This window comes from Nematolebias whitei, chromosome 6 (genome assembly GCF_014905685.2).
Source record: "Nematolebias whitei isolate Nwh7 chromosome 6, NemWhi1, whole genome shotgun sequence".
NCBI classification, from domain to species: Eukaryota; Metazoa; Chordata; class Actinopteri; order Cyprinodontiformes; family Rivulidae; genus Nematolebias; species Nematolebias whitei.
Window position 1 is genome coordinate 17,210,488 of NC_056503.1, and position 24,516 is coordinate 17,235,003.

A 24,516-nucleotide genomic window follows, 5' to 3' on the forward strand; every position below is an offset into this window, starting at 1 on the left:
AATTTGGCGCATCATAAAGAGGAAGGTGCGACAAAGAAGGCCCAAGACGATTGAACAGTTAGAGGCCTGTATTAGACATGAATGGGAGAGCATTCCTATTTCTAAACTTGAGAAACTGGTCTCCTCTGTCCCCAGACGTCTGTTGAGTGTTGTAAGAAGAAGGGGGGATGCCACACAGTGGTAAAAATGGACTTGTCACAACTTTTTGGGGATTTGTTGATGCCATGAAATTTGGAAACAACAGATTTTTCCCTTAAAATGATACATTCTCTCAGTTTAAACTTTTGATCTGTGATTTGTGTTCTATTCTGAATAAAATATTAGATGTTGGCACCTCCACATCATTGCAGTCAGTTTTTATTCACAATTTTAGTGTCCCAACTTTTTTGGAATCCGGTTTGTATATATATATATATATATATATATATATACACACACACACATATTTATATATACATACAAACCGGATGAGAAGTTCAGTTATCTGGGAGAGAGTCAGAGTAGAACCACTTCTCCACATCGAGAGGAGCCAGTTGAGGTGGTTTGGGCATGTCTGACTAAACCTAAACAACTACTGAAATAAAAATGCACCAAGCAAAAGCCCAAATGCTCGTAACTCAAGATGGTAAAACTGTCTGGGAAAGGGAGGCCAGTGGGGGGGGCACCATTTTTTTTTAGGGGTGGCTATTTCCTCCCCTCTGATGGCACCCCTGCTTAATTTTTTTTAAATTAATGCTTGAGTATTCACACTTGAGACATTTTCATTGTATACTTTTTTGGGATTTAGCGTTAAAATAAATTTTTCATGTCAAACTATTTTTGTTGAAATAAATAAATAAATGGGGACAAAATTGTGACAAGAAGTAACTAAACTACATGCTAGCGAACTAAACTTGTTTGGTAGCTAACATTTGAGCGTTCAGGCTTCTTGACAGCAAATATTAGAAAATAGAAGTGTTTGAAGCTTTTTTACAGTAACCTTTATTTTATGTAGCTAAAATGAGCAAATGCTCCCGTTTAGTCCTGTGTCTATTTTAAGATTTTTACTAATAAACTGTTTGGTAAAATATATAATTATAGGTAGAATAAATCACTCTTTAATTTGTGCTTGCTTGGTACTTATTAAAATAAATAACTGCTCCTTTAAGAGACAAATTGACTGAGGGATAAAAAAAAAAAAGGGCAGTCCTGGCGCGTTTCCGGTGGACGCGAGACAAAAAGAGGCGAGCGAGGACTGGAGGACGGATCAGCAGGAGGACGGATCAGCAGGAGGACGGATCAGCAGGAGGACGGATCAGCAGGAGGACAGCCGTGTTTGTTTGTCAGCGTCAGGTCCCGGGGCTCAGCGGACACCTGCAGCGGGAAGGAGAACATCGACTCGAGCCATGGTGAAGATCAGCTTCCAGCCTGTCGCAGGGCAGAAGGTGGAGAAGGAGGCTGATGGCGACAAGACGGAGATCCTGATTCCTCATCCCGTGGTGAGATTCAGTTTCCGTTTTCATTTTCAGTCGGTGAACGATGTCTGCCCGTGTTTTTGTCAGCTTTTAATGGAACATGGAGCCTGCATCTACTGCCGTTTGACTTATTTATTTATTTATTTATTTATTTATTTATTTATTTGATCAGCATCTATCGCCGTTTTATTTATTTTTTTGCTGGGAAACAAAAATTGCTGTTTGCGCCACTTCAGCTTGGCGCAAGTTATTGGAATCTGCAAATGCATGCTCCTTGTTTGCAGCTTTTACCTCTTTAATGCAAATGTCAACATGGCGTGATGTAACCATTGTAGATTTGGTTGTTTAGGGTGCTTCAATTAAATAAATCCCACGCGTTACTGTAATCCAAGATAAAGCTTTGCTCCGGCTGACAAAATGGCAGATGAGATGCTGGAGCTTGCAGTGCGTGCAGGATTATTGTCCCAGCTCGACCGGGGAGGGTCCTGAACTTTGCTGTGGCAGCATCCCTGCCTCACCCTCAGTGCTACATAGCAGAGCCCTGCAGATGAGGACCTGTAAGTGGGATGTTATGAGCCTGGGACTGTGCAGAGAGTGAACAAATCTCTTAAGGACGTGTTTGTGCTGCTCCAAAATGTGTCAAAGGGAGAATGGACCGGCCTCATGGTGAGTCACGCCGTCAGCTGGTGTGAAAGAGCCTCTATCCTTCTCAGTGGGATGAAGGAACACAAAGAACTCAAAGGAAAGTGTCTTTGCACGTCCACTGTTGCGTTCACGTCCAGGGCCGGAGTGGGACTCATTTTCAGCCCTGGAGTTTCATGCCTCAGAGTGGCCCACCTTAGATCACGACGTATTATTATTAAAATCATGTAATTATAATCTTACATCAGGGGTGATTCTAGAATATGCCCTTTAGGGGCGCTTTAGCCCCCATTGCTGACAATGGCTCTTGGCTTGAACAGTGCGATGACCATTGGTGTCAGAAGCATTGGGGGTGATCCACATTACAAATGTGCTTCTGACACCAATAACCACTGTGTTGCTAACCATCTTCCCGAGCAGGATCCTGACCCAAGCCACAACTGGATCCTCACCCAGCAGATGACATGGCACCCCAAACCATCACTGACTGTGGAAACTTGACACTGGACCTCAAGCAACGTGGATTCTGTGCCTCTCCTCTCTTCCTCCAGACTCTGGGACCTTGATTTCCAAAGGAAATGCAAAATGCACTTTAATCAGAGAACATAACTTTGGACCACTCAGCAGCAGTCCTAGACAAGATGCTTCTGACGCCGTCTCTTGTTCAAGAGTGACTTGACACAAGGAATGCAACAGCTGAAACCCATGTCTTGCATATGTCTGTGCATGGTGGTTCTGGAAGCACTGACTCCAGCTGCAGTAGACTCTTTGGGAATATCCCCCACATTTTGGAATGGGTTTTGTTTCACAGTCCTCTCCAGGGTGCAGTTATCCCTATTACTTGTACACTTTCTTCTACAACATCGTTTCCTTCCCTTCGCTTCTCTATTAATTTGCTTGGACACAGAGCTCTGTGAACAGCCAGCCTCTTTAGCAATGACCTTTTGTGTTTGCCCTCATTGTGCATGGTGTCATCCCGTGGTGAGATTCAGTTTCTGTTTTCATTTTTAGTCAGTGAACAATGTCTATCCTTATTTTTGTCAGCTTTTATTTATTTATTCACCCAGACCAAAGCAGGAGTCTCACATTTAACATACTACACATCTCATGAACAACAAGATAATTGTCTTTTTCATTTGAAGTGGGCCAAATCACTTATATTAAAAGTAAACCAATAGAAATTGCTGCTGTAATTTGATTATTTTAATAAGCCATGTAACTTGCTATGATCCCAGATTTTGAACAGGTGTGATATTGGTGTGTGGCCACAGCGTGCACATCTGATGTTGCTCACAGTGGTCCTCCGTGCGCTCAGGGAACTTGTGTGTTTGCCCAGACACATTAAAAATTAGAGGGAACATTGGTCACCTCTCCTCCATACTAGTCCTCAGCGCCGGTACACCTCAAGGCTGTGTTCTCAGTCCACTCTTGTACTCTCTAGTCACACATGACTGTACCCACAAGCACAGTTCCAACGTCAACCTCAATTATACTGATGACACCACCATCTTGGGCCTCATCACCAACAAAAATTAGAGTCCCTACAGAGATGAAGTGAAATCAATGACCAGCTGCTGTTAAGAAAATAGCCTCTCTCAATGTCAGAAAAACGAAGGAGATGATAGTGGATTTCAGGAAACAGCGTGGAGACCAGCACTCCACCATCTAGATAAACAACGCTGAGGTGGAGCAGGTCAGCAGCAGCTTCAAGTTCCTCTGCGTTCACATTACTGAGGATCTATCCTAGACTTTACATACAAACACTGTGGTCAAGAAAACCCGACAAAGACTCTAGTTCCTATGGAGACTAAAGAAGTTTGATACAAACACCAGCATCCTCACAAACTTTTATAGGTGCACCATTAAGAGCCTGCTGACAGGCTGCATCACGTGTGGTACGGGAACTGCACCAGTCAGAAAGCTCTACAGAGGGTGGTGCAAACAGCAGAGGACCTCACTGGTCGCAGTCTCCACACCATGCAGGACATCTATCACAGCCGATGTCTGCGTAAAGCACGCAGCATCATTAAAGACCACACCCACCCAGCACAAGGACTCTTCCATCTACTACTCTCAGGCAGACGATACAAGAGTCTGCCATTATGTACAAAAAGACTCAAAGACGGTTATTATCCATAAGCTGTCAGATTACTGAACTCTCAATAAATAACACTGAACAACTGGATATAACTTTGCACCAAGCCACATCTGTGACAACTAATATGACTAATATTAGCTTGTGGCAGCTAATATTTTTATTGCTAATGCATTATGTGGCTGTATCATATATACATACATCTACTCTATCATCATAATTCTTCTCAATGTTACTCACTACCTGTGCAATAACCTGTCACACAACTTGTGTAGTTTGTTAGTTATGTGCAGTATATATGAGCTCAAATTACTGAAATACTTATTCATACAAATTCATCCTACTTGCACCATTATATTCTACCATGTTGTTGTTTACTATTTTTTTCTTTTGGACCTTGTAAATATTGTGTTTACTTTTTCACTTTTTTGGTACTTTATTTTGTACCCTTATTGAATACTATAGTATTTCTTGTTTTGTTTGTTCTTTTAGTGAGTCAAATCAGTTATTTTCATCCAGAACATTTTATTGTACTGTTAACCTGCGTATGACAAATAAACACAATTTAAACTTGAACTAAGCATTAACCTTTCATTCAACCATTAAGCATACAATGTAATTATGACAGAAAATGGAGGATTTGCCTGCAGCTACTTTCGTAGAGATGAACATGTGGTAGCTACTTCCTGTTTATAACTTGTGATCAGCTGATGGGGTCGGTTGCCAGCTTTACATCTTTTTCAGACTCTGTTTAGTTTTTGAAATGGAATAAACTGTATCCCACCCTCTAAGCTCTCAGGGTAACACGTGTCTAGATTGCCTGTCCTCCACTGACAAGTTTAACCGGTTTTTTTTTTCTGATGATTTTTCACAAAATCTCTGACCGCCAAGCGTACAAAGAAACTCCCCCATGGGCTGCAGCGTGCAGCTCTGCAGGTAAGGGATATTTAACTTCAGGACAAATTGAGGTTACCGAATGGTCATTTGCTGACATGCCTACTGGATTGATTGACAGGTCGCGTCGCGGGACTCGTGAAATAAATAAATAAATAAAACGAGAGCTGCTGCCCTGGGTGAAGGCAGGGCGGCCCAGCAGCAGCAGCAGTGGTGTTCTGCGTTTATGTGTTGTAAATAAAAAGTTCTAAAAAAACAAACAAACGGGGAGTGCCGGCCCTGCAGCCCACACATCAGACCGGCCCATCAGGAAATCTCCAGACCCTCCCAATTACCTACGCCGGTCCTGTTCACGTTCCTTTGCGCCCTGTCTCCAAACGTTTCCACGAAGGACGAACTCCGTAGAAGCACACACACTGAGCCTCTGCGCCTGTTTTGGTTAATGGCTTTAAAGAACAAAGGGCTGTCATCTCTTGCTTTTGAAGTTCGCTGTAAGAGCAGTACGGTCACCACGTCCTCCCATCTTTTCTCCAGCTAAGAATAGCATCCTTTGGTTGTTTCCTTTCAAGAACGAGATGGTTTTACCTCCCTGTGTCTCTCAGCAGAACATTTACAGCAGGAGCGGAGCTGCTTCTGTTAGTCGTCTTTGCGTATAAATGGAGGCCCACGCTGAGCAGCAACTATCAGTGTAGTGCCACTCGGCCCACGCAGGTTGGTGCGCGTGGCGCTGGCAGATGGGCTGTGAGACTGGAGGCGTGCTGGCAGGTTTCTCCCATCCCGCTCAGGTTTTTGTTTGCATCCGTTGGTCTGGCCCGGCTCGGTGCTGATAATTCAGCTGTAAGTTAATTCATATTAACTGGTGGCTCGTTGGGGTTAAGATGAGTAGGCTGGATAGATTTTTGCAGGACACGGTTTTTCTTTTGAAGTTTTTTCATTTTATTTTTTTATGAGTAAATGTATGTTGTGTGCGTTTCTGCAGGATGAAGATGAGCTGGTTCTGCCATTGCGCCCGAAGAAGTCGCCCCTTAACGGGCTTTGCTGCCTGACATTTGGACTGGTAGTCTTTATGGCCGGTCTGGTTCTGGCCTCCATTTACGTCTACCGCTACTACTTCATACCTCATGTGAGATGTCATCTTTTGGGTTTCAGATTGCAGTTATTCTGTCGTTCAGTTTATTTCTGGTACAGCCTTTGTTTCCTGATTTGTTGATCTGAATCGGAAATTGTGTGTGTAGATCCCAGAGGAGAACCTGTTTCACTGCAGGGTTCGTTACGACGACTCTGCTTACGCCTCGCTCCGTGGGCACCAGGAGCTGGAGGAGAACGTCGGCATCTACCTGGCCGACAACTACGAGAAGATCAGCATTCCCGTCCCTCACTTCAGAGGCAACGACCCCGCTGACATCATCCACGATTTCCACAAGGTCAGAGCAAAGAGATGCATATAAATTAAAATATAGTTTGAAGAGAACAAACGAAGGGTTAAGAATGATCTGAACAGCTGACTTGCCCAGTTGTATAATCATGTTTTGTTTCGTTGTAGCTTTTTTAATTAGCCCAGTCCCAGAAATGTGAGCGTTCCAGATTTTTCAGGTTTGAATAAAAAAATTTAAAACAAAAACATTTTGAACAGACACATATAGTAGGGGTCCTGATCAAGATTTTATTTTTGTCCCAAACCAATGAGGACTTGGAAATAACCTCTGTTGGTCCGTCCATCCATCCATCCATGGCCACCTTTATAATTTAAGGAAACTCTTTTTTCTAGTTTCCTCAAACTTAGACTTTTAGTTTTTACATTGCTTAAAAGTATAGTTTCCTCAAATGATTGGGGTGGCTGACGATTAATCTATGGTGGCCAAGGCCACCTTTGGCCACCCCTTGGCTACATCACTGTTCCTGGTAGTAGATAAAATTGCTCCCTCCACTTGCCAGTATCTGTCATTCTGTGCTGCTTTGGACAACTGAAAGAATGAAAGCTTCCTCTGTTCTCTTCCACAGTGTAACTCCTGCCCACTTGATCGTGTGCCAAAAACATTAAGCCGTCAGCCCACTCAGCTCTTATAAATAGCAAGCAGCCATCAGAGCACTAACAACCAATTGTTAGGCTGATGGTCATCCTTTTGCATGTGAACATCTAGTTCTGGATGTCACCAGCAAACTGGTTGAACTACTATGAGACTATTACCACTATGAGAAGGTAAGTCTGAGTTTGTTGCAGATCCTCAGACTGGAGAAGTCTTTTGGGAAGAGATGTTTGGATAAAAGACGAAACATTTCAACAGTCTGTCCAGAGGACCTGACTCAGCCTTGTTAGACCAAAACATCAAGGTTTACTTGCAGCCCCTGTTAATTTCAGTCCAGAAAAAACTCCTCACCAAAACTACAAACGTTCACTACAGTAGTCCCTCATTTAGCGTGGGGGATTTGTACCCTGAAGCCCTGCGAAAAGTGAAAAACCACGAAGTAGGGATACAGTAGTTCAAGTTTAAGTTCAGATACATTCAACTTTATATTAAGGCTTTAGAAACCCTTCCCACACTCTTGGAATGTTCTAAACTCTTAAACATACGTCATTTTCACAACATATGTTACTAAATTTTACTTACTAGCTCTGCAGAACTGTGACAGTTCTGGTTCCGGTCCAACTGTGTTGCATTCTGACTCGGTTCGTTTCTACAGACCCACCCTGCAGCAATGAAGCCCACACATCAGTCCTCTAACCTCTTAAACCTACTAATTTTAACAACATGCTACATATAAGTATGTATAGCTACTAAATTTTACTTACCAGGCTCTGCAGTACAGGAGTGGCTCGGTTCCGGTCCGACCCGATAGATGAAAAAAGTCCTGGTACAGCATGACTGAAGCCCACCGCTCCATCCAGATTGATGTGCATGTGCTGCTGCCCAGGATTTAGTCCACCACCTCTGGCCCGGTCCAGACCAGCACTGTGCGAACAGAACCATGCTGAATCCTGCAGCCGTCTGTCGTCTGCAGCTCCCAGGATCCGGGTCACACAGAGTCCAGATCAGCTGCAGCCCAGGTACTCAGCAGTGAAGATACAACTGGAAGGATGAGTTCAGCTTCAGATTTATTTGATACTTTCCTGCCAGTTCTGTGAGCAACAGAACTTCTGACTTTGCTGCAAAACTTTCACTTTGTTTGCAGCAAGCAGTGGTTGAAAGAGTAGTGCTGACTTCTGGGAAGTGAAGTGATGGCTTCTGGGTAACCTAGTTTTTTAGACTGGCAAAACAGTGAAGGCTTGATGAAAGAAAACTACAAAATGGCTGTGTTTTTTTAACATTTTATTTTTATATTATGTACATGTACAGTACAGTATTGTACTTAAACAAACCGTGACAGAGCGAGTCCGTGAAAAACGAACCACAAAGTAGTGAGGGACTACTGTAATGTGCTTTTCTTAAACGTTCAGCCCATAAGACTGTTAACAGACAACATAAACATTGTTGACTTTTATTATTTTTGGCTGACTACCAGATTAAATGAATCTGGCGTACATTTTTTCCTTGCAGGCTAACAGTTGGAGTTAATCAGCACCACAGTGGCTTACACAATCCAAGTTATGCAACACTGACTACTTGATAAATTAAAGAAATGCATTTATTTTAATTATAGAACCGTTTTCAGTAGCAGTTTTCCTCTTGCACCCCGCAGAGCTCACATCTCTGAGTTCAGGCACCGCTCGTGGAGAGGCTTAATGAATCTAAACCCCCATTTTCTCTGTCATTGTTCATTTGCTGCTGCATTAACGTTTTGGTCCCTAACAGTAAAACCATGGATTTCTAATTGAACCAGCACAAAATTGTCTGTGGCAACACCTTTTCTCGTCTCCACCTCCTCCCCCATGTGCTTCAGCTCCTCAGTGTACCGTAGCTTGTCAGGAAAAACGTTTGTAAGCCTGATCCTGCAGGTTTCAACTTTCAATCCACTTTGTGCTTTGGCAATAAGGATGACCACATGCCTGTTCTCAGCATGTTTCCTGTAGCTCTTCAAATCAGCCCAGATCTGTTTATTTTGGTGCGCCCATCAAAAGACTGATGTATTAAGGTATTGTCTGTGTACGTACGTAAACTTTCTCTTGTCTGGGTCATAACTTCTGATGCACTGAAGATAATTTGATGAAACCTGTTACACATACTCAGTGTTGCATCACTTTTCATAACCCCCAGTTCCAAGATCAAGGTCACATATTAAAGTCAAAGCTTATACAGGATCTCTTCCTCTCGGGACTATTGCCATAGATTTCTGTATAATAGTTTGTCAGCTGGTTTATATTATGCTAACGCCTAACTCCTTGGTTTAAAACCAAAATCCCATATCAGGGACGTTTTTTCTTTTTGGCTACAGACAGCCTACTTCCATAGTTGTATGGAGAACAGGGATTGTTTGTGTGGGGAAAAAGGAAAACGGTCATTTTGTTCCCCAAGTTTATTTTTATTCTACAAAGAAAAACATACCATGCATGTTTTTTGCTTCCGTCTCTTCAAAAGGCAACCAAAAAAAAGATTTTCTCCCCACATGACATGTCCCATAAAAACGTGTCTTCTTCATTTTAGTGTTTCACCTAGTCTGTATGGTTTACCTAAAATCCACAAACAAGGTGTACCTTTAAGACCAATCGTTAGCATGATTAACTCTGTCACTTACAATGTTTCCAAATATCTGACGTCTGTACTCATCCCTTTAGTTGGCAGCTCAGAACACCACATACAGAACACCATGGACTTTGTGGATAAGGTGAGGGATGTCATCATGGAGACTGATGAAACAATGGTCTCTTTTGATGTCACATCACTCTTTACGTGCATTCCTGTTGATGATGCAGTAGAGGTGGTCAGTTTAAAATTAAAATCAGACACCACTCTGTGCAGCAGGACCACGCTTTCCACAGAACAACTGTGTCAACTCTTGAAACTGTGCCTGCAGTCAACCTACTTCACATATGGGGAGCAATATTATAGGCAGAAACATGTGTGTGCTATGGGGTCTCCAGTTTCTCCTATTGTTGCCAACCTGTACATGGAGGAGGTAGAAAAGAGAGCCTTGACGTCCTTTTCAGGGACACCACCAAGTCATTGGTTCAGGTATGTTGACGACACCTGGGTTAAAATTAAATCTCAGGAAGTCCAACATTTTACTGACCACATCAACTCTGTGGATAAATACATCAAGTTCACACGAGAAGATGTAAAAAATGGCAGGTTGGCTTTCTTGGACTGTGAGGTCTCAGTTTCTGATAGAGGACATTTGCAAACTGAGGTGTACCGCAAACCCACCCACACAGACCAGTATTTGCAGTTTGACTCCCATCACCCTTTGGAGCACAAGTTAGGAGTCATCAGGACTCTGTATCACAGAGCAGACAGCGTCCTCACTAACTCAGGAGCCAGGCAGAAGGAGAAATCCCACACAAGACAGGCTCTGGAGCAATGTGGATATCCTAACTGGGCTTTCCTGAAAGCAGAGAAGAAACCCAAACAGGACTCCAGTCAGCCATCAGGTGAAAAGGAGGAACCCAGACCCAGACCAGTGGTCATTCCATATGTTGAGGGAGTATCAGAGAAACTGAGACGTTTATTTTCTAAACATAACGTCCCAGTGGCTTTTAAACCCCAAAATACATTATGGCAAAGACTGGTTCATCCCAAAGATCCAGTCCCCCGGCACAAACAGAGTAATATTGTGTATGCTGTTCAGTGTCAGGAGGGTGATCAGTCTTACATCGGGGAAACAAAACAGCCACTGGCCAAAAGGATGGTCCAGCACAGAAGAGCAACATCATCAGGCCAGGACTTTGCGGTCTACACTCATCTCCAGGCCAGCGGTCACTCTTTCAAGGATGAAGATGTTCACATCCTGGACAGAGAGGAACAATGGTTTGAGAGAGGAGTAAAGGAGGCCATCTTTGTGAAAAGAAACCGTCCATCATTAAACAGGGTGGAGGCCTCCGGGTTCAACTGTCCCCCTCTTACAATGCTGTGATTGCTAGTATCACTCAGCCCTCTGTGAATAGTAAACAGCCATCAGTGTGCTAATGATCCATTGTTAGGCTGATGGTCCTTCTTGAGCATGTGATCAGCTGGTTTTGGTTGTCGGCATCAAACTGGTTGATCCACTCTGAGAAGGTGCTATTTAAGAGATTGAGCTGAAAACAGCACCTCAGACTGAGGAAATCTCTCGGATGAAAGACGAAACGTTTCTACATTTTTTAAAAATTTATTTATTTATTTATTTTTGTTTTTGTTTTTTGAATGTCCAGAGGACCAGACAACTTTTTTTTTTTAGATTTTTCTACCTGGATTATTGAGCATGCATCATTATATATTTTCTTCTTGTTCTTTCAGGGACTGACAGCCTACCATGACATTGCTCTGGACAAGTGCTACGTCATTGAGCTCAACACCACCATCGTGATGCCTCCACGCAACTTTTGGGAGCTTCTCATCAATGTCAAGGTAACACACCTGCAACTGTAAATATTGTTTTATTTGAAGGCACAGTTTTGTTATTTTATGTGTCAGTTACAAGAACATTTAGTAGGAACCAGATGTACCTGGAGCCAGGAACCTTGGTATAATATGGTTTAGCTTAGTTCACCACATACAAAGACATAAAGAGGATCAAAACTACATGTTGCATTGTTTCCCTAGCAACAGTTTTTAGTTTACTTGTTCCACATATTATGTAGCTAATGTTTCATACCTGAAAACCTGTCTTCTTTTTAATGAGTTGTTTTTGATTTTATTCACCACTTTTTCAGCAGGAAACTGACAAACAAAAGAGAAAACGCTAATTTCAGGTCTCTCTTGTAAATGAGTTCTCGAGGCTCAATGGGATTTACCTGTCTAAATAAAGGTTGAATGAATGAATTTAGCTAACTAAAAACTAATCAACACATGGTGGTGATATCAGCGTAATTGTCTTCTTTTGGGTTTACTGTACTGGCAGATGGCAAACCAGCACATTACCACCACCTACTGGAGTGTGGAACACAAGAGTAACATTGACATGCACTTTATTTTAATAGGTTATTTTTAATGTCCATGAGACATGTACTTGTTCTTGCAGCTCCAGTCAGTAAAATGGTGGGGAAAAGGGGACACTGATGTGACCAAGATGAGTCATTCTGAATAAGATGTTTGTCTCTCATCATTTATCTGTTTATATTTGAATACTTCTTCAGGGGTAGACATAAGGACATTATTCAGGTTGTCCTCTTAACAGAATCTGGTTGTCCACCAAAATACTTGGTTATCTGCAACTTTTACAATAAAAAAGGCAAAAAAAAAAAAAAAAATGTAATTTACTAAGTATATTGCATTTTATATAAAGTTGACTATATACAAATGTTCTCAATCAGCCATTTTTTGGACTACTTGGAATGTCCAAGCTACTGAGTGGCAGACTCTTTCAGGAGCTGTCCCACTCTGGGCCCTTGAGCAAGGCCCTTAACCCCCACCATCTACTCCCCTGGGCACCAGATAGCAGCTCTCAGCTCCACACACAGGGCTGTGGTAGCTCAGTGGTCTGTAGTTGCGTCAGCAAGGGCTTCCGGCATAAAAACGATTGCCATGTCTTCGTCCGAGTTAGTTTGCTGTGGCGACTCCTGAAGAAGGGAGCAGCTAAAAGAAGAAAAAATGTAAACAAAAATCTCAACATACTTTAGTAGTACTGTATTTTCCAGATTATACGTCGCACCGGAGTATAGGTCGCATCAGTCAAAAAAAGCCTCATGAAGAGGAAAAAAGTTGATTCGGAGTATAAGTCACATTTTTTTAGACGTAACCTTCTGGTTCCCCCTTTGATGTGGTCCCCCCTCGACTACTAAAGGAGGCTTTTCCTACTCTAGGTCCGTCCATTCTCACTATTGTGAATAGCAGTTTATCCACTGGCATGGTGCCAAAAACTTTTAAACATGCTGCTGTTCAACCTCTCCTAAAAAAACAAACCTTGACCCCTCAGTCATATCCAACTTCTGGCCTGTCTCCAGACTCCCATTTGTTTCTAAAGTACTGGAGAAAATAGTTGAGTCCCAGTTGAAGTGCTTCCTGGAGGGTCACGCTATCTTAGAGCTATTCCAATCTGGCTTTAAACCTCTCCATAGCACTGAAACTGCCCTATTGAAGTATCCTGATGCATGCTCAATAATCCAGTGCCCTATTGAAGGTCTTTAATGACATCTTCAGATCCACAGATACTAGTGATTCTGTGCTGCTTGTCCTATTGGACCTCACAGCCTCCTTTGACACAATCGACCATGAGATCCTCATTGCTAGGTTAGAGCAGTGGTTGGGCATCACAGGGTCAGCCCTCAATTGGTTCAGATCCTACCTCGCTGACAGATCCTTTTGTGTTTCCATCAAATATTTTAGTTCTGCAGCGGCAGAGCTTAAATAGGGGGGTCTGCAGGGGTCCATCCTGGGTCCCCTACTATTCTCTTTATACCTGCTGCCACTTGGTGCTATTTTCCAGAAACACAACATACCCTTTCACTTCTACGCTGATGACTGTCAAATTTACTTCCCCCTAAGATACAATGGTACATGCTCTATTCATCCTCTGCTCGACTGCCTGGCTGACATCAGGGACTGGGTGGCTTTAAATTTCTTAAGTTTCAATGAAAAGAAGTCTGAAGTCATGTTGTTCCCTCCCAATGACATGATAACGAACCACTGCATCGACCTTTCAGCTCTAGCCCTGTCAAAAAAACAAAGGATCACAAATCTGGGAGTGATAATGGACCCTTCCATGAAACTCAACAGTCAGGTAAACATGATTGTTAAATCCTGTTTTTTCCAACTGAGGCGACTTTTTAAGTTGAAGCCCATATTATCCAAAAATAACCTGGAGACAGTAATACATGCATTCATTACATCTAGGCTTGATTACTGCAATTTGCTTCTGTTTGGTATCAGTCAGACCTCCATTGCACGACTACAACTGGTCCAGAATGCATCAGCCCAATTTTTAACCAGTACAGGCAAAATAGAGCACACTACACCAGTTTTGGCCTCCCTGCACTGGCTACCGGTTCACCTTCGAATCCAGTTCAAAATACTCCTGTATGTCTACAAATCGCAGAACAGTTTCGCCCCCACCTATCTCTCTGATTTGCTACAGCCATATGTCCCACCACGTTCCCTGAGGTCGGAGGACCAGTTGCTCCTCACAGTTCCAGGAACTTGTCTGAAGCGCAGAGGTGACAGGGCCTTCTCTGTAGCAGGACCAAGACTCTGGAATGAGTTACCTCTGCTTGTCAGACAGGCCCCCTCCTTCTCGGTTTTCAAGTCCCGTTTTAAAACCCACTACTATTCCGTAGCTTTCAACACCAGATGATCTGTGTTTTGAACCTGTACGCTTCACACTGGTTAGTCGTCATATTTATTATCTGCAACATTTTTATGTCTATATTCTGATTTACTTCATTTTGTATTGCTTTGTGTGTTGCCTGTTTTTCTGTCTGTACAGCACTTTGGCCTTGTAGCTGTTTTAAGTGCTCTATAAATAAAATGGTATGGTATGTATTTCACAAAGTACAAGAACAGATATTTAATCTGAAATGACAATAACACACAGAACATATCTGGGATCTTGAACAGTAACATAACAAGCCAATGAGTCCGACAAGCAAGTTACTGGTAAATTCACCAATCTCATTCCACATTACTGAATCCATTGAATTCTTCATCATCCTCTGTGTCTCTTCTGAACAATTCTGCCAACTCCGGAGGAAGACTTGGGGGCGGAGGGTTAACATATAGTTGTCAAAAACCTAGAGGGCCCTCTTGTGGCTGCAAATGGTAAGGTTTACTCTTTGGTTCATGTCCGTATGAATCAGCAAGGAAAAATTTCACTGCAGCCAAAAATTGCATCATGAATAGGGAAAATAAAGTAAATAAGTTGCTTTAGACTACACGTCGCAGTTATTGGCCAAACTATGAAAAAAAAGTTTGACTTAAAAGTCCGGAAAATATGGTAATTATTTTGTACTCCACCTCTCTGCTGGAATATGATCCTGTTGTTTTGTTTTGCCTCTTTAAGAAGGGAACATACCTGCCTCAGACTTATATCATCCATGAAGAGATGGTGGTGAGCGGCAAAGTGCACAACATGCGTCAGCTGGGACCTTTCATCTACCGCCTGTGTAACGGGAAGGAAACGTACCGCCTGACCCGCCGGCTCACCCGAAGGCGTAAGTTAAGCCTCAAGGGACGGCTTTAAAGAATAAATAAATAAAACGTGCTGTGATGAGTGGCTTGAGTTTCTCATCTTGTTTTACGTTTCAGGCATCAACAAGCGAGAGGCGAAGGAGTGCCACCACATCCGCCACTTTGAGAACACCTTCGTGGTGGAGACGGTTATCTGCGATGAAGCGTAGACTTGTGGGTTCGAGCGCTGCCTCCCCCCACCTGAAGGCACAACTCCACTCTCCACCCCAGCCACTGTAGCATCCACCTCTGGATCTGATCACATCTCGGTTGCACTTTACTTGTGATTTGATGTACTTTGTAACAGTTTTTTTTTCTTTCTCGTTTGTGTTTTTTTATTTTTTATTTTACCGTGTGTTGTATTTGCCCTGAAGTGGTGATGCAACACTCAGTTGTTGGTTCCGTCACAGAATTTTCCATGTAGCAAATCCTTAAGCCAATAATAAAGGATCATTTCAACATCTCTCCTGTTGATCTCTGGAGGATTCGTACTGTACGATGCTTACTGTCTCCATGTGTTGCCAAGGTGACCAGGCTTTGGGTTTTCCTGGAAGTCCCGAGGGTTCATTTGTGTTTTGTTAGATTTGCAAACAGTCATTTGTGGCAAGTATGAGCTCTTGCTTTGCTTAATCCAATTTAAAGCTAAAGTTGGCCAAGTTATTTATTTTTTCTGTGTTGTGTGCGATGTAAACATGTAACTGCTGAGGACTAGTTGCTTGCTTCGCATTATCTCTTGCCTGTTTGTAGCTTTCTTACTCGTCTTTCTGCCTTTTTCTCATCACAATATTGATTGCATTCATTTAATGACAGTTTTTTAAATTAATTTCACTTTTCCCTGAATATACACATGAATCATTAGCAGTAATCTCTGCTTTACTTCGCATGTGTCCATCTTTAATAGAAAAAATAAATTCTTTAAACTGTTTTTTTGTTTTCTGTAACGTTAAAGCCTTAGTCTGGAGGTACAACCTGGGCTAAAGTCAACACAAAGGGAGCACATTATCTGATGTGTTAGCTCAACTACACTTTGTTCTGTATATTTTGTCTGATAATGACACTTGTCTGTGAAGTAAATAAAATGACTAAACTGAGTCTGTTGGTGTTTGTTTCTGAACATTAATAATCACAACCAATGCATTGAAAGAGGTTTTTCCATTTCCCTCTGTTTAAAAATGGTTTGAATTTGTGTCTAAATGTGGGATAATTTTTGTAAACATTTAAAACCTATACTGTTTTTCTTGGAAATCCTATAGCTGGACAATGTAGCAGCAAGATTCGCTTTCTTGTTTCATAAAAAAAAAACTTTAATAATGGCACTTCAACACATCAGCACCTTAGTACGAGCGAGTCATTGTTCTGGAAAAGCTGAGTAAAGTGGAAGGAGAAAACTTTTAGATTTGGAAACAGTGCTTTTGGCACCAACAAGGATGAGTACTGTTTTATCACTTTTTAGTTGAAGAAAATTGTAGGAAAACCAGTGATTGAGCTCACTGAGACAATCAGTGAAGATGGAGGGTGGGAGGGTAGAGTTAGGACATGTAGACAAATATAGCTGGGTGTCTTCCGCATAACGGTGAAAATAGACACCAAATGTACAGACAATATGACTTGGGGGAAGAATGTAAATAATGAAGAAGAGGGACCCAAGGGCAGAACCTTGGGGTACACCAGTAGAGATGGGGGAAGAAAGTTTTAAAAACTTTTTAAACTTTATACATTTCATGTGCATGTGTTATACTATGCTGTACAGGTCCTTCTCAAAAAATTAGCATATTGTGATAAAGGTCATTATTTTCCATAATGTAATGATAAAAATGAAACTTTCATATATTTCAGATTCATTGCACACCAACTGAAATATTTCAGGTCTTTAATTGTTTTAATACTGATGATTATGGCATACAGCTCATGAAAACCCAAAATGCCTGTCCCAAAAAATTAGCATATTTCATCCCACCAATGAAAGACAAGTGTTTTTAATACAAAAAACACCAACCTTCAAATAATCATGTTCAGTTATGCACTCAATACTTGGTCGGGAATCCTTTTGCATGATTGACTGCTTCAATGTGGCGTGGCATGGAGGCAATCAGCCTGTGGCACAGCTGAGGTGTTATGGAGGCCCAGGATGCTTCGATAGCGGCCTTAAGCTCATCCAGAGTGTTGGGTCTTGCGTCTCTCAACTTTCTCTTCACAACATCCCACAGGTTCTCTATGGGGTTCAGGTCAGGAGAGTTGGCAGGCCAATTGAGCACAGTAATACCATGGTCAGTAAACCATTTACCATTGGTTTTGGCACTGTGAGCAGGTGCCAGGTCGTGCTGAAAAATGAAATCTTCATCTCCATAAAGCTTTTCAGCAGATGGAAGCATGAAGTGCTCCAAAATCTCCTGATAGCTAGCTGCATTGACCCTGCCCTTGATAAAACACAGTGGACCAACACCAGCAGATGACATGACACCCCAGTGACTGTGGAAACTTGACACTGGACCTCAAGCAATGTGAATTCTGTGTCTCCTCTCTTCCTCCAGACTCTGGGACCTTGATTTCTAAAGGAAATGTAAAATTGACTGTAATCAAGACAACTTAACTTTGGACCACTCAGCAGCAGTCCCAGGCGAGATGCTTCTGACGCAGTCTCTTGTTCAAGAGTGGCTTGACCTGGGGAATGCAGCACCTGTAGCCCATTTCCTGCACACGCCTGTGCACAGTGGCTCTGGATGTTTCTACTCCAGACTCAGTCCACTGCTTCCGCAGGTCCCCCAAGGTCTGGAATCGGCCCTTCTCCACAATCCTCCTCAGGGTCCGGTCACCTCTTCTCATTGTGCAGCGTTTTCTGCCACACTTTTCCCTTCCCACAGACTTCCCACTGAGGTGCCTTGATACAGCACTCTGGGAACAGCCCATTCGTTCAGAATTTTTTTTCTGTGTCTTACCCTCTTGCTTGAGGGTGTCAATGATGGCCTTCTGGACAGCAGTCAGGTCGGCAGTCTTACCCATGATTGCGGTTTTGAGTAATGAACAAGGCTGGGAGTTTTTAAAAGCCTCAGGAATCTTTTGCAGGTGTTTAGAGTTACGTCGTTGATTCAGATGGTTAGGTTAATAGCTTGTTTAGAAAACCATTTCATTATGCTAATTTTTTGGGACAGGCATTTTGGGTTTTCATGAGCTGTATGCCATAATCATCAGTATTAAAACAATTAAAGACCTGAAATATTCAGTTGGTGTGCAATGAATCTGAAATATATGAAAGTTTCATTTTTATCATTACATTTTGGAAAATAATGACCTTTATCACAATATGCTAATTTTTTGAGAAGGACCTGTACATCAAACAAATGCCTGTACAGACACCTTGGGAAAGGCTCTGTTGTACTTGAGACTATGACAAATAAAGCTTCATTCATTCATGCAGTCATCACTTGGTCACAAATCATTGATAGTTTTTTTATTTTTTTACTTTTGTATGATTTCTTAGATTGCAGCAGAGTAGAAATATCCAACAGCAGCTGCAGCAGTGGGTCAACAAAAAAATGTTGCCAGATAAATCCTACTCTCTTCCTCATGCTGCCATGAAACATAACCAATATATAGTTTAATAGTCATAAAGCTAAAGCTAGTAAGTAACTATTAAGAGTAAAACAGCGCAGTCTTAAATTAATGGTTCAGCTATTTTGAAGTGGGGTTCTGTTGAAATATCAACAATAAGACGTAAAGTGTTGTAGATAGCCTAATGAACAGTCTCAGTCTGTAGAAGAGTTTAGGCCTGGTTGGACTGATGAACTCCAAGGTGTTCCCAGGCCAAGAGACCTAAGCAGCTTTGCCATTAGTAAGTGCAGTTCCACTCGGCTCTCATCTTAGCGGTTCTTCAAGTGTACGTGGTTTGCACTGACTTGTTTCCCCACTGTGGGCGTCTTCCTCTTACGTTCCATTCACAGCTTTACAGTACTTCCTCTGCCTCTGCTAAGATTTTGTACTTGCAAAACTGTGAAATACATATAATATAAATTATGATTATCTGCTTTTGTGATAAATAAATACAAATTTATGTATAAAGCCATCTATCAGCAGCAGGAAATGACCCCCATTATCTGGTGGGAATGTTAGACCGAAGTTTGAAGCTGTTCGTTTCACTTCAGTATCAGGCAGCAACACCAATTTACATCTCCACACCACAAAAAAAGGTAGCAGCTCGACTCATACAATCAGCCTATAAAACGCATAACACAGAAGTTGAACCATTTCATGTAACTCATTTATAAACCTTGGATGAATCAATTAAAAAAGTAAACATTTCACTGCTGCTTTTGTCGTGACAAGAAGTTAAATCGTCACATTAACTTCCCTCCGATGAGTCTAATGAAGATGAAGATACAGTCAGCTGATCACAAAGACAGAAGAGCTGACATGACATGACAAGTTTATTTTCTTTTCTGTGAAAAATGAGTACTGATACAATTTCACACCTGGTTCCAAAATAAACAGTGTAATAGATGTAACTTTTTGATAGCTGAGCAGAGCCAGTTTAGCTGTTTAACCTTGTATGAAAAAAAAAAACTTTTCTACATCTTTTACTCTATGGTTTTGTTTACACAAATCCAAATAGTATTTTTACCTTGTATTTTTTTCTTTGTTTACAAATCATCTTTTGTCCACATTATTTTAATGAAAAATATGAGAACATTTTTAGCTAGGCTCAAATTGATTGCAAAACCCGTTTTTATCTTACAATTTCTTTACAGTCTCCTTTGAATTTTAAACCACTTGAGCACTCAATCAATGCTTAACATCATCAAGATCAGAATAAAACAAGACCGGTGTAGCAAATCAAGTAAAAATGGCTCCATTTTTGTTTAGTTTCCAACGCACAAAGTGACAGCATGTTTGTGCGATGTTGGCTGTTATGTCCTTGTTACGAAAAAGCTCCACGATGGATTCACCAAAAGCAGAGTTTTGAAAAATCCCTCCACCCCAAACCCCAAACCAATCATAAACCCAACAAACAGAAGCAGTAAAGTCATAGTTTAAAATGGGACATGGTATAATTTCATAAAAATTCAGTGTCATTTGTCCTTGTTTCTCGTCTCACGTTGGCGTCCTCTTTTTTCCTCCAGAAAGCATCGAGGGAAAAGTAGTACAAGAGTGGATCCAGGCAGCAGTTTACAGTAGCCAGGCAGATCAAGAAAGTGAGATCAGAACCAGAAATAACCATCACTGAATTGAGAGTTACAGGCAGGAAACATATGATGAAAATCACTAAGTTCATGGCAAAAATCACCATGACGTTCACCTTGTTGTCGACCATTGCAGATTTACTGACATGACGATGCAGAGTCCGTAGTACCATGGCAGTGCACCCGATGTTGACTGCCAGCATGATGAACGTTACCACAGTGTGAAAGTAGACAATAATTGGTTTACTTGGGTTTTTGGCGTATGCAGATTCAAAACAAGTCGTCTCATTTTGACTGTATAAGTGTTTGGACATATTCAGACCCTCCGGGATATTCAGCATCAGCACATAAAGCCAAACGAGGGCAGCGCCTTTCACAGCGATGGATGGGGTTCGAAGATGGCGTGACCTCAGAGGGTAAACCACAGCCAGGAGCCGGTCCACGCTGATGCACGTGACGAAGATGGAACTCGAGCGGATGTTGTCTCGAAAGAGAAGAGTAACCAGGACGCAGGCCATTTTTCCCAGCGGCCAGGTGCCAGTAGCATAAAAGTAGACTCGCATAGGCAGGAAGATGACGAGCAGCAGGTCGGAGACCGCCAGGTTGACCATGAGGACAGCGTTGGGTGATCTGAAGCCGTGGTGGCGAAGCAGCATCCAGAGCGCCGTGGCGTTAAGAGGTAGACCGAGTGCCAGAATGCAGCCAAAAATCACAGCATAAACCAGACTAACCATGATGCTGCTGGTCGTTTTTCTGCCTGAAGAAAAGAAAATGTATCAGCCGAGCCCCCCGCTGGAGAAGTTCCCCTTTTCGCTTTCAATCTGCATGAAGTGAGAAGAAGGTTGATAGTAACAGGAAATCTGTGTGACAAGATATGGGCTGGGTTCTCTCTGACACAATAACAGAGCCCCGCTTTTTTTTTTTCCCTTCAGAATTTAATCTTATCCAAAGCATGTGATGTAAATGGTTTGAAAATGCTGAACACCTTTTGTTTTTCTTAATTATTACAATTTCCCGAGGACACACAGACTGGTCTGAGCTCCAGATGTGTGTGCTTTGTGGTTACTTACAGGAAACTGCTTGGTGTTATCAACACAAGTACTGGTATGTTTGCAGGTCGGATTTTTTTTTTTCATTTAGCCTTTATTTATCCAGGTTAGTGATGTTGATTGTTGCAAAATAATTCCAGAGAAACCCAAAATGACTTCCCCTCAGATATAACAACAGTAGACTATATGACCGTGCAGAAAGGCTGCAACTGAATTAAAATAACCACTTTGATTACTAATGTACTCCAGTGCTTCTTTGTACATACAGTAAAGTGCAGCAACTTAACCTTTACGCCCTTTCCCTTCCCCCTCTCTCTCTTTTTTTGCTCCTCTCTGCGGCTCACTCTGTTTTTGAACATCACTCAAACAACTGCCTCTTCACACTGCTGCGGTTAGAGAAGTACATGAACCTGACGCTCAGCTCAGAGGAAGAACTTCTGTCCTCTCAACTCGAACCAGACGTAACATCTCACCAAGTATACAGCCACTCTGTCATCACTCAATATGTTACCAGTCAAACCACTTCATCAGTTTAATGCTTGACCTTGTAAATATTTTACATCAAAAAACATGTGACAGATAAACGTGAACATTAACTGAAGAGCAAAAATCTGAAGAGCCGACCAGGATGTAGAAATGGAAACTCTGCTGGTATCTCAGTAAAATGACACTTCCTCTTCTTTGAAAGAGCACCTTGTCATTCAGGCTTGTCTTTCTTCTTTCCTTTCCTCCTTTTTCTTTGCAACAGTCCTCTGCTCTTTTCCTTCTCTTTGCTTTATCAATCCTCCTATTTTCCTCTGCTCTCATTCTGGGTCATGGGGGCCGCCGGCGCCCATGTCCAGCAATCATTGTGCAAGGGGCGGGTTACACCCCGGACAGGTCTCCAGTCCATCACAGGGACACATAGAGACAAACAACCATTCTCTCTCACTCACACCTAGGGACAATTTAGAGTTACCAATGAGTAAAACATGCATGTTTTTGGCCTGTGGGAGGAAACCGGAGTACCCGGAGAAAACCCACGCATGCACGGAGAACATGCAAACTCCACCCAGAAAGGCCCCCGGACTGGGCTTTGAACCAGGGACCTGCTCGCTGAGAGGCAGCAGCTCTACCAGTTGCACCACCGTGCTGCTTAGCTCTAAAACAGAGACATAATATAATCACAATCCCTTACAAAAATATTAGAACATATAGCACACTGTAAATTTACTATTTAACAAAGAAAACAAGATTTTTGTTTCAGATACCCTTTAGGAGTTGATAAGTTTTAGATGAGAAACTGGGGTTATCCTAGTATAATCTTATAATAAATATTAACATTATTTTTAATTACAGAAACAGCACCGGTGAAAGTTACTAATGATATTCTCATGGCCTCTGACAATGGACAGGTGTCTACACTGGTCCTGTTAGACCTCAGTGCTGCATTTCATACAGTTGATCACAATATTTTATTACACACTTAAGTTTGAAAGTCTATTTTCACAATTCAATTCAATTCAGTTTATCTATATAGCTCCAAGTCACAGCAGAAGTCATCTGAACAGAAACATTCATATAAATAAAAGTAAGTTCACACTGTTTATCTGAGGAGCCAGCAGATTGATTTGAGTTTTAATATATTATCAAAACAACTCATAACTAGCTCTGAAAATATTAATTAAAGGTCACCAATCAGTTCTAAAACATCATACTTTGGATGAACCCTTGGCGCGTGCACCCTTGTGCAATATTCAATGCGTCAAGTCTAAACCAGCTTAACTGAGCCTTGAAGACAGTTCCTGTTATGATTTCTCCCTCTCTCTCCCTCGAGCTGTAGTTACTCCCTCTGCTCTGTTTGTTAATTAAAGCTTGATTTGGGTCTTCATCTTTAGTAAAACTAAACACATCTCAGCCCTATATTTTTACCTGGACACAGTTGACAGCACTAGAAACATTTCCTACTGCGAACAAAACTTTTATCACGGCAGGATCAGCCCAGTTCAAACAAAATAAATCTGATCATACACCATCACAGGAGAGCTCCCTGTCAGTGTTGACAAACTCGCTCTGCGCTGCTTCTTCTTCTTCTTCGGTTTTAAAGGCGGCGCGCTAAGCTTTTCTTCTTCTTCTCTGTCTGTAAAGTGAGCGCTGCAGCGCCGGCGCGACCAGCTTCTGCAGTAATAGCGGTTGTTGCACACAACTGCACCCGCGCACCCTGCTACTGTAATAACAGTCTACATGCGACTTTTTATTCTCATTAATTAAACGCTCAAATCGGGGACATTTTCGGGGACAACTTTAGCCGAGGACAGGTCGTCTAAAACGGGGACTTTCCCCAAAAATTGGGGACGTCTGGTCACCCTATCTCAGACTCCCTCTGTTATTGCTCCTCTCATGCTCCCTCATTTTTGGAACTTTTTCTTGGCTGCCCTGGTTTTCCCAGGGCCCTTGTTTTTTTCATTGTCCTGGAGCTGCGGCCTGCTGTTGGTGGCACCAGCAGGTCAGTTTTGTTAACTTTTTGTATATTTGTTGTAACGTTGGCCTGGCAGGACTGGTTGTCCTGTTTTCTCCCTTTTCTTTTGTAATAGGTGTTTCTTGTAGGTTTTTTCTAGTTTTAGTCTGGTACCAGCAGCGGCTTCGACAGCCCTGTACAGGGTTGGCCCGCTGCAATACCTTTTTGTTCTGTTTGACCAGGTCACCAGGTCCAGCTTTAAGTAACAGTAACACTTTGGAGTTTTGTGTCTTTTTTGGTGGATACGGGAATTTTTTCAATTCTTTTTATTTTGCAGGAAGCAGTTTTTCTAAATAAATTTAATATTCGAACCCTCATTTGTGAGTCCTGTGTCCTCCTTTAATATGTTATGCCCATGGTGGACGTAACAACCCCTTTGCTTCTAAGCCAAAATCATCAAAAAAACACACTTTGTTAATTAAGATCTGCCTGTAGGTAATCTTAATCACATATTATCTCAGTATAAATATAATTGTTGT

At 42.0% G+C, this 24,516-nt stretch overlaps 2 protein-coding genes across 2 annotated transcripts; one reads left to right on the top strand and one right to left on the bottom strand.

The window, feature by feature from the left end:
* The first annotated feature begins 1,186 nt into the window (after positions 1-1,186).
* Positions 1,187-16,402, top strand: itm2ca (integral membrane protein 2Ca). The gene is made up of 6 exons (XM_037678060.1): positions 1,187-1,478; positions 6,065-6,208; positions 6,321-6,509; positions 11,454-11,564; positions 15,151-15,301; positions 15,396-16,402. The coding sequence occupies exons 1-6, from the start codon at positions 1,386-1,388 to the stop codon at positions 15,485-15,487; spliced, it is 780 nt and encodes a 259-aa protein (XP_037533988.1). The 5' UTR covers positions 1,187-1,385; the 3' UTR covers positions 15,488-16,402.
* Positions 16,403-20,364: 3,962 nt separating this feature from the next.
* On the bottom strand, positions 20,365-21,225 carry lpar5b (lysophosphatidic acid receptor 5b). Its single transcript, XM_037678507.1, has one exon. The coding sequence runs from the start codon at positions 21,223-21,225 to the stop codon at positions 20,365-20,367; it is 861 nt and encodes a 286-aa protein (XP_037534435.1).
* Between the last annotated feature and the right edge of the window lie 3,291 nt (positions 21,226-24,516).